The following is a 10,000-nucleotide window of genomic DNA, read 5'->3' as shown; positions in this document are numbered from 1 at the left end:
ATAAAAAACCCCCTGAACAAACAACTAACAAAGAAAAAAAATCCGAAAATATCCCAAAAGCGAACAAACAATAACAAAAAAACAGCTGCGTCCAAGTAATTTTATCAGAACTTTTTTTTTTTTTTATAATGCAAAACAGCTCGCTGGTCTTTAAAACAAGTCACCCCCCCCTCTCCTCAGCCGCAGTGCAGCGCCGCAAAATGAGGTGACTTGCTCAAGGCCGCACAACGAGGCGGGCAGTCGAACTCGGTACCTTCTGTTAACCGTTTTCACAAAGAGAGCAATTTGGCGTGAGCTTCTTTCAAGATCGAGTCGTATCGTTGTTGCTGTTTCACTTTTGCTTTTGGCGAAAATGGCGAGATGTAAGTAATGTCAGGTTGGGACAGAAACTGAACGACGCCGTTAAAAGGGTTAAAATGATTTTTTTAAAAATTAAATGAGGTAGAAGGAGAAGAGAAAAGATTAATTAAACAAGAATCTACTACGAAATAAACATAAGCGAACATACAGACATTTCCATGAGACATGGGCACGTTTGACATTGGATATCATGATTTTTCTATTTGCTGTTGGGTGGTAGTCGATTTTGTTCATCGATTTAAAAAAAAAAATCGATTCCTGGCATTTGAGGGGTCGTGAGACACGCGACATAAACATACAAACTCATAAAACAAAACAACGATCCAACAATAAAAAAAGAAAAAAAGAAATGAAATAAAAATTAAAACAAACCGCAAACCAGTATAAAACAAAACAAAGCAAAACAATAAAAAACAAACAAAGAAAAAAAAGCAACAAATCGAAATAAAATGAAAACAAAAACTACAGCAAAACAAACATATAACTCAAGCCACCCACGCGCATGTACTCACCTCCCCCCCCCCCCCTCCCTCAAAAAACAAACAAACAAAAAGCAAAAAAAAAAAAATTTAAAAATTAAAAAATTTTTAAAACCCAATCAAACAGACACACACAAAAAGAAACAACACAATGCGGAGGACGTGTCCTAGCAATATTGGGACGGCCTTGTTGTTTGGTGATCGTAACGTCCTGCGCTCCAGTTCTTTTTAGAATTTCAGTTTTCGCTACGTGGTCTAAGTAGCTGACAATAATAATTTTTCCAATGTCTGTTTTGCACGCGTATTGTATAATAATTTATTGGGAATTTAACTGTTTTTAATTTACTTTGTTGTGTTGTAATTGTCGATGCGGCAAGTGTTTTGACACTGTCTTCCTATATGATGGTCTAGGCTTCGTGTCCTATATGTATATATTGTGGTCCCTGGTTTGCCCTTTGTGGGAGATAAGAGTTGAGTTCTTTGATAAGACTTTTTTCACATTCTCTCACCGCACTCATTTGTAGAATAGTACCTGGCCGGTCACAGTACTGTCTCTGTCATGTCCGAAATAAATAAATTGTTAAAGCGCCTTACAAATGTCGTGCCTTGTCTCACATGGTGAGCTTTTTTTTTTTTTTAGATAGCGCAATATCCACTATACGTGCTCAAAACGCTTTGCAAAGGGTCCTCGACCCACAGCAACACGTGTAACATGTAGAACGAGACACGAGTGGTTCGACACTGACTTAGGATCGGAAGGTATAGGGTTGTGACCTATGTATATATTAAAGATCTGAACAAGTGTGTATGAAAGATGTCAGACAAAGCAAGAAAGAATACTAGAAGAAAAAAACCATCCCTCGAGGTCGACTGATTTTTTGGGATGTTTTTTTCTTCATCTATTTTTCTTTCTTGCTTTGTCTGGCAAATTCATACACACTTGTTCAGATCTTTATCTTATCCTGGTGCCTGCTCCTTAATTTCTTTAATTATGTATATATTATTATTATTATTATTATTATTATTATTATTATTATTATTATTATTATTATTATTATTATTATTATTATTATTATTATTATTATTTTTTTTTTTTTTTATTTTTTTTTTATTTTTTTTTTATTATCATTATTATGGTCCCTGTTTTTTTTTTCAGTATGTTAAGCATTGCTATTGACTTGGGATCTCTTGTATCGTTTTCATTTTAGTATGTATTTCATCCCCCTCCAAATCAATAACTCCATCGTCTACGAAACTCAAGAACAGCTATTAATCTTTAACCAGTTCACTACTGCCGTACTCTGGAAAGACAGTATTAAAATTTCGCCACAAAAAAACAACAAAAAAACTCGTCCTACAAATATTCTATCGATCGATTTAAATGACCCTCATCTTGGCAAAAAAAATAAAAAAATAATTAAATTCTCAAACCTGGGACCTTGCGAGGTCTTCCTTAATCCCATGAGTTTTTGCCAATACCAGCGAGGGTCGTCGTTTAAATCGATCGAAATAACTTGAAGGAGGAGTTTACTGGTCAAATTTTTGAAATACGCTTCTTTCCAGACACGGCAGTTAGTTCGCCGGTTAAAAGGATCAAAGGCACGTCTGTAGAATTTTGAAAGAAGATTTTATTTTCGGGGTCCTAGACACGAAGCTTAAATTAATTTCTGCCTTGTAGGAGCACAGATCCTATTCTATGTATAGGGAATGAGATTAGCGGAAGAGTAGCGTCCCTTGATTGGACGTCACCTATAGTCTGTGACGTCACCAGCGGAAAAGTTATTAGAGAGAGAACGTCATGTTGGTTGTGCGAGAGACGCATGCGCACAACCAACATGACGTTCTCTCTCTAATAACTTTTTCCGCCACAGACTATGGGTGACGTCCAATCAAGGGACGCTACTCTTCCGCTAATGTCATTCCCTATAGGATGACTCAGTTCTCAATAGGGAAGAAAAGTAGTGAGGTCACATCTTTTACTTTTTCAAATTCCTATTTCTGAATCCTTGGAAGTCTGTATGTAACCAGTCATTGGGAGGACAATAAGTAATGGATTGGTTATATATTGAAATTGAATCATAACGTGGCATACATATTTTAGCAGCAGGATGTATAATTAGATTCTAACAATTACGAAACGTAAAAGAGCGAGGATGGATAATATTTATTGACGACCGGCATTTATTATTTAAACTCTAGAAAATAAGATGCCATCACTCTGAAATAAGAAAATCATTACACAAGATGTTTTACACTTGAACGATGAAGTTTTACACTTCCAATGAGATAGGAACCATTTTTTACATCACACTTTTCTTCCCTTTTTGATGATTAAGTACATTGATTAATATGGACGTCCCTTATCGCCATATTTATATTATGAAAATTTTGATGCTTGAAGCTCGAAGAAATAAATATCAATAGGAAATGAAATGAAAGCTTCAATTTAATAAACGAAGACGGGTAAAGTAATGTGGATGTTTTGAATTTACCCTTCATCAACAAAACACGTACCGAAAGCCCGAAATGGCCACATTATCTGTCTTCGTTTACTAAATCGAAGCTTCGATTTCATTTCCTATTGTTTTATATCTGGGTGGGGTTCCTGACCTCCCATAGTGGGCAGGGAGATACATACTGTGTCTTCTGTCCCCCTGTATCTGTTTTCCAACATGCTTTCTGTCTTTGTCTTGGAATGAGATTTCTTAGTTTTATCCTGGTCCTGGCCGGATACCCTGGCTGAGAGGGAACCAGTCAAATGAATAGTTAGTTTTGGGAGATGATATTTTTTTCCTTGTAAATCATCTCTCTGTTATATACTGTATTATGTTTTGTATACCTATTATATATGATTTGTAAACATGTGAGTGTATTCCTCTTAGTCGTGACCTGTGCGTGTGTCTGAATGAGACTTTTAGGTGATCTCAAACTGAGTACTTTGACAGTGTGCTCTTGGAATCTACTTCTGTGTCCTATTTGAACCAGTCCCCCTTTTGTCTTCTCTTTTCTTGGCCAATTTAATTGTAATTCTAGAACTTTTTTACTATCTTATTTTCTTCCTTTTTACTGGCGCTGATATGACCTTAATGTGTTGCAAGCGCCCTTAAACCCAAGCAAAAAACAAAAACATATTGTTCTATATATATATATATTTTACATGATCTCGACCTGCAGAATTAAATTGTAATAAACAAAAAATGAATATAACAGCTTCTAAAAATATACAGAGCGTTTCAAGTTCAAAACCCGTCTTCAGCCAACAACAACATCATCATCAACAACAAAAACCCCAATAAAAACATAAATACATAAATATTTCGCACGTCCTGTCCTCTCTTCTGAGACAGGCGTACGAAATATATAGTTGTCGATTTTTTTTTCTTGTATGTTTTTATTGTTTTTGTTGTTGTTGTTGTTGTTGTTGTTGTTGTTGTTGGCTGAAGAAGGGTTTTGATGAGCCCGAAACGTTCCGTATTTGGTATTTTGTTCTTTTCTGAAGCTGTTATATTCCTTTTTGTATATACATTATTTACTGTCCACGGCTTCTGGCTGCTCAGTATCACTTTGACAGGAGTTTTATATTTTGTAGTTTTATCATATTCTTCATATTTACCGCCGCTGGAATTACCTTTCTGAAAGTGTCTTAAACTCGAGCGCCCCAAAAGCCCTTCAAGCGAAAGATCTTTGCCTCTTCAATTCTGCCGCCACATTATGGTAAAAGGGCGTAATCGCCGACGTAAAAAAAAAAAAAAAAGAAAACATTTTCAAAGAAAAAAAAAAAGAGCTAGACGTCTATTTATATTATGAATATCCCCATTTCACGGCGCACAATACTATCTAGGTTATAATGTATAGTAATGTGCAATGTAACACCCTGTTACCCTATCAGAAATGCAACATCTTGAAATTGAAACATTAAAAAAATCCTTAAAAGTTCGAACACGTTTCCGACCATAATTTCTCAAAACTAACCCCATTGGTCTTACTTCCTTTTATCATAGGACGACGGCGGTATTATTTTCTGTATGAAAGGCTAACTAATGGTGTTCTTCTCAAGGAAAACAAAACAAAACAAACATTTATATTTTAAATATTTTTTCGTCTTTTTCAGAATTATGATCCAAGATTTTGGAAAGGCTGAAAACAGACAGCGACAATCAGGACCGACTGGAACATTATTATTATTAAAGAAAAGCAAACAGTTTAGAACGAACTAGGGGGGATAATTCCACCCCGATTATTATCATCGATATTATTATCAACATGAGTTATCGTCACCAGCAAGTAGCCAACGCAAACGAGTGACACCCCGTCAGCATTAATTATCGTCTTTGTCACAATAATATCAACAGCAGCAGCAGCACCATCATCATCATCATCATTATCGTCATCAACATCAACAACTATAAGGATTTTATCGATATATCGATCGATCATCGTCTGCATCATTATCAACGCGGATTAGAATTTATCATCAAGTTAAAAAAAAAGAGCAGATTGTTCTGGATTATCATCATCTTCATCTTCATCATCCTCATATGTGATAATAATACTAATAATTTCTACGGCGAATTCTACGTGTGAGGATTATCAACATTATTTTCATCATTGCCATCGATATTAATAATAATTATAATATCGAAGACCACCACTACGAAGAGGACGACGACGACGACGAAGATGGCAATGACGGAACAGAAAAGACAGTCCGGCTTGAGTTTATCGGCCTCGGATTCGGTGAGTACCAAGCCCAATACATTGATAACGATTAATTATTTTGCTCTCATCTCGAGCTTTTTTATTTTTAATACAAGGGCGCAATATCCACTAAACGTGCTCAATGCGCTATACAAAGGGTCTCTGACCAACAGTATCAAGTAACATGTAAAACAAGACATGGCGGTTGATAGGCGATATTACCATTTTTTTTTTTCAGACACAGGCAACGCTGTTAACGGCCAGACAGGTACTCATTTTACACTTGAGTGCGGCGAGAGAATGTGAGTAAAGAGCCATTTCCCATGACTCACCTAACTGTCCACTGAATGAGGCTCGATCACACGACCTGCCGATCCGAAAGCGAGTGTCTTACCACAAGACCACATAGGGAGCAGCGTGGCTCAGAGGTACAGTCTTTGCTTCGTACCCGAAAGGTACCGAGTTCGATCACCCGCCGCTGCGCTGTGTGGCCTTGAGCAAGTTACCTCGCCCTAGATCAATCTGCGGCGCTGCGTTGCGGCGGACGCCTGGGTTATTCCAGTCTTCCCCTGGAATAGAACCTAGAGACAAATTTCCCCTATGGGATGAATAAAGGGAATTTTATTTTATTTTATTTATTTTTCTAGCAACTTCGATATGGGTGATACACGTATAAGGTGGAACTTACACGGACACTCCTCCACGGAGTGACTGCGTTTGGGACGTGATTCAGTAGACAATCAATTGTATCATGAAACAAACAAACAAACAAAACAATGGCTACGCACAGTCAAGAGAGCAAAATGGGGGATAGACAGTTTGCATCCAAATTAGAGAATGACGTCCAAAATCTTCGATATCAGACTTGCCCACTAGTACGAAAAAATTCGTAAAATTACGAAATTTTGGCTCCAAAAGGCTCAACAGTCGTGATGTCACTCCCCTCGTAATGACACATAGTAACTTACTAACTGGTTCTAAACTACGGGAACAATGACGGACGCCCTTATGGAATACTCCTCCGACGAGCATAAAATCTGATCATATTTTGACGTTTATGCATCCTAATCACGTGACATGTGAAAAAGTTCTAGCCAGCATGAAGAATAAACCGTACCTATTTTTTGTTGTTGTTTAGAACCAAGCTGCTCGTTGCTGGGCGGACGTGACATCAGACTATTGAATCCTATTTCACAACTTCATGAGTATCTCTAAGTCATTAAAAGTTATGGAAAATGAAAGTTGATTCCAGAGTACATAATTCCAAGAATTTTGAAGTGTTATTTAATTATTGTGAGGGCAAATTGTTGATCGATAAAGTTTATATAGCGACTTCTATTTTTATCTCCTAAGAATTACGAATTTTAACTTTTTCAAGCAGGCAGGTTTGCGATATGGCAAAAATGCGGGGTGTTTTTTTAAAAAATAATCGTGGATTGCAAATTTGTTTTCCAGAACATTTTCTAGAAATGTTGACTACATGAATTTCAATAAATGGCTTTGATTGTAGAAGAAATTCAGACTTGCATCACCTATAGTCTGTCAGCTTTCGGCCTCCAAACTGATAAGTGACAAACACAATCCCATTTTGATGTTATGAATTAAGTCAAATGCCCACCAGTTATACCCGCCACCTGCTTGCCATTGCGCATTCAATCATTTTACTAATATTTGTTCACTATTTACGTTTTATTTTAGATTGTTTTCAATTGATTTCCTCATTACGGGGATACAATTCTGCGAAATGGTATCTATCTGTAATCTTTCTCTCTTTCTCTCTCTCTCTCTCTGTGTCTCTCTCTCTGTCTCTCTCTCTGTCTCTCTCGCTGTCTCTCTACCTCTCTCTCTCTTCCTTTCTTTCTTTGTTTCTCTCTCTCTCTCTCTCTCTCTCTCTCTCTCTCTCGTTTCATCTCTCTCCCTCTTTCTTTCTCCGCCTCTCTCTCTCCCTCTCTCTCCCTCTCTCTCTCTCCACGATATCCTCTTCATCTTTAATCGTTGTCAATCAATATCTTTTCCACTTATCCATTTCTTTCACGGACATTTGTAATATCGTCGTACAGGACAACTCCAATCCTTCAAGCTAGCTATTGGCTTGAAATCGGCAAAGACTAAGAAGCTCACAACATTGCCATCCGGGAGTATAACGGACCAACATCACCTAAATGTGTTATGCGTAACCCTAAACGTTTATAGTACAGTTTAGAGATAATTACTCATAAACGCGGATTGTAAAAAAAAAAACAAAACAAAAAAACAAAACAAAAAAAAAAATACAAACAAAAAACCAAACCAAAACAAAACAAAAAACAATAACAAAGACATGAGTGAAGTCAACATCATTCTATCTGTATTTGGGTCAATCAATTTGAAATCCTTTGCAGTACGGCGATCACTTTCAACACATAAACACGGCTTGATTTCGTTACACGGTTCGACTTCGTACCGTTTCTCATTGACTTTGTCTTTCAATCATTGATTCCTAATGTTATGTGTAATGTAATAATTGATTTATGCAGCTCGCAGAATCCACGAGGTGCTCTCGAGGTGCTTCACTTACAAAGACAGTAGGTAATACAAAACGCAAGCGATACTATAGATAGAACGAAGTTGACGCCACTCGGGTCTTTGATATTGTTTTTTTTTTGCCATCCATGTTTATGAGTAATTCTCACTAAACTGTATCAACCAAACTATAAAAGTTCATGGTTACACACGAGTTTTGTGTGTTGGTCCGTTATACTTCCGGATGACAATGGTGTGAGCTTCTTAGCTTCTTAGCCGAGGGCATACTATCTACATTATTATTTCTACTCAAAAGCCTGGGTCTGAACGTAGCCATCGTTAACTTATGCCCTGGCACTAAAACCGTAGCTTTCGTAAACTTATAGCCGACACTGACCAAACAATAGGAGCGATCTATAGATAGAATGCGCTTGGCCAAGGAGTTCACAACATTGCCATCCGGAAGTATAACGGACCAACACACAAACTCTGTGTAACCATGAACTTTTATAGTCTGGTTAATACAATTTAGTGAGAACAACTCACAAACGCGGATGGCAAAAACAATAACAAAGGCCTGAGTGACGTCATCTGCATACTATCTATAGATAGTATGCAGATGACGTCACTCAGGCCTTTGTTATGGTTTTTGCCATCCGCGTTTGTGAGTTGTTCTCACTAAACTGTATTAACCAGACTATAAAAGTTCATGGTTACACAGAGTTTGTGTGTTGGTCCGTTATACTTCCGGATGGCAATGTTGTGAACTCCTTGGCCAAGCGCATTCTATCTATATTCATGTTTTCGTCCAACCAACTCATCAATCACATGATTTGTTGCTGCCCAACGATTGGATATTTCTTCAGAAATGTAAACAAGCTGCTTTGTAAGCATACAAATGTGACAAGCGGAACAAAATGACCAATCGTGATGTTAGATATTTCAAAAACTGTGAACACTTTTCACTATGTGGGTCACTTTGAGCACATATTCCAATGTGACCAATGACCTCGAGCACACGGAAATGTAATATAGATCATGCCCATTACGTCAAAAGACAAGTCTTTTGCCTGAAAAGAAAACATATCGCGTCTGAGAGGCGTGGTTATCTAAGTGCCTATTGGAATGCTATCGAAAATAATGTTTCCTAAATTTACTGAACCAATCACACAACAAGCGGCCGAAAAACAAACACAAAAAGTCCGATAAATATAATTTAGTGTGAAGTACTCATACAAATGACTGGTTAAAATAATAACAACAAGCTGAGTGAGGGCAATCAATGATTCCTCAATGACCTCTTGTTGCTATGCCTGTCAAGCTTTTGACATGGGGCCTTTTTAACCATTATCTTATAGATAGTATGCGCTTGACTAAGAAGCTCATGACATTGCCATCCGGAAGTATAACGGACCAACACACAAAACTGTGTGTATGAACGTTTATAGTCGGGTTAAGACAGTTCAGTGAGCATAACTCATAAACGCGGATGGCAAAAACAATAACAAAGACCTGAGTGACGTCATCTTCGAACTATCTATAGCGTGAGTCTCGAGTTCTTCAATCAACATACAGTGTATAGACTTTTGAAAATTATGTCAGTTATCGTATATTATTGTATTTAAACCAATCGAATAAACATTTCAGTGCTTTTATTTTTGACTCTAAAATTTAGAATAAAGTATAGTTTGCACCTGAAATCAATCGATGACCGTAATCCGAAGACCAATAGCCATATAAAGTACTTGCCTATCACCCGGAGCAAACAATCCATATAAGTTGTCATCAGTACCATTCGATTTTTGGATCCGGAGTTTTTCCCGTTCCTTTAGCGCGAAATTGACAATAACAGTTGCTTGCCACCCCTTGGATAGGACACTAGTCTATTGCAAAGTACTGTCCGCAGACCCAGCTACCCTGCTGGATCCAGTCATTTCTGGATAGATATGGAGGGGAGGCAG

At 37.4% G+C, this 10,000-nt stretch overlaps 1 protein-coding gene across 4 annotated transcripts in view; it reads left to right on the top strand.

Annotated features, from left to right (window-relative positions):
- Positions 1 to 10,000, top strand: part of LOC144958900 (oxysterol-binding protein-related protein 3-like) — a 104,562-nt gene that overhangs the window by 23,505 nt on the left and 71,057 nt on the right. For all 4 annotated transcript variants that reach the window (XM_078891183.1, XM_078891181.1, XM_078891182.1 and 1 more), the window contains exon 3: positions 4,951 to 5,576. In XM_078891183.1, the coding sequence (XP_078747309.1) occupies positions 5,520 to 5,576 (57 nt within the window). In that variant the 5' untranslated portion in view covers positions 4,951 to 5,519. The remainder of the gene's footprint in view (positions 1 to 4,950; positions 5,577 to 10,000) is intronic.

The sequence above is a fragment of the Berghia stephanieae genome, chromosome 13, assembly GCF_034508935.2.
Source record: "Berghia stephanieae isolate SIO BIC M18660-M18661 chromosome 13, UCSD_Bste_1.3, whole genome shotgun sequence".
NCBI classification, from domain to species: domain Eukaryota; kingdom Metazoa; phylum Mollusca; class Gastropoda; order Nudibranchia; family Aeolidiidae; genus Berghia; species Berghia stephanieae.
Note: the sequence above shows the minus strand (reverse complement) of the source record. Positions and strands in the feature narration are given on the sequence as shown.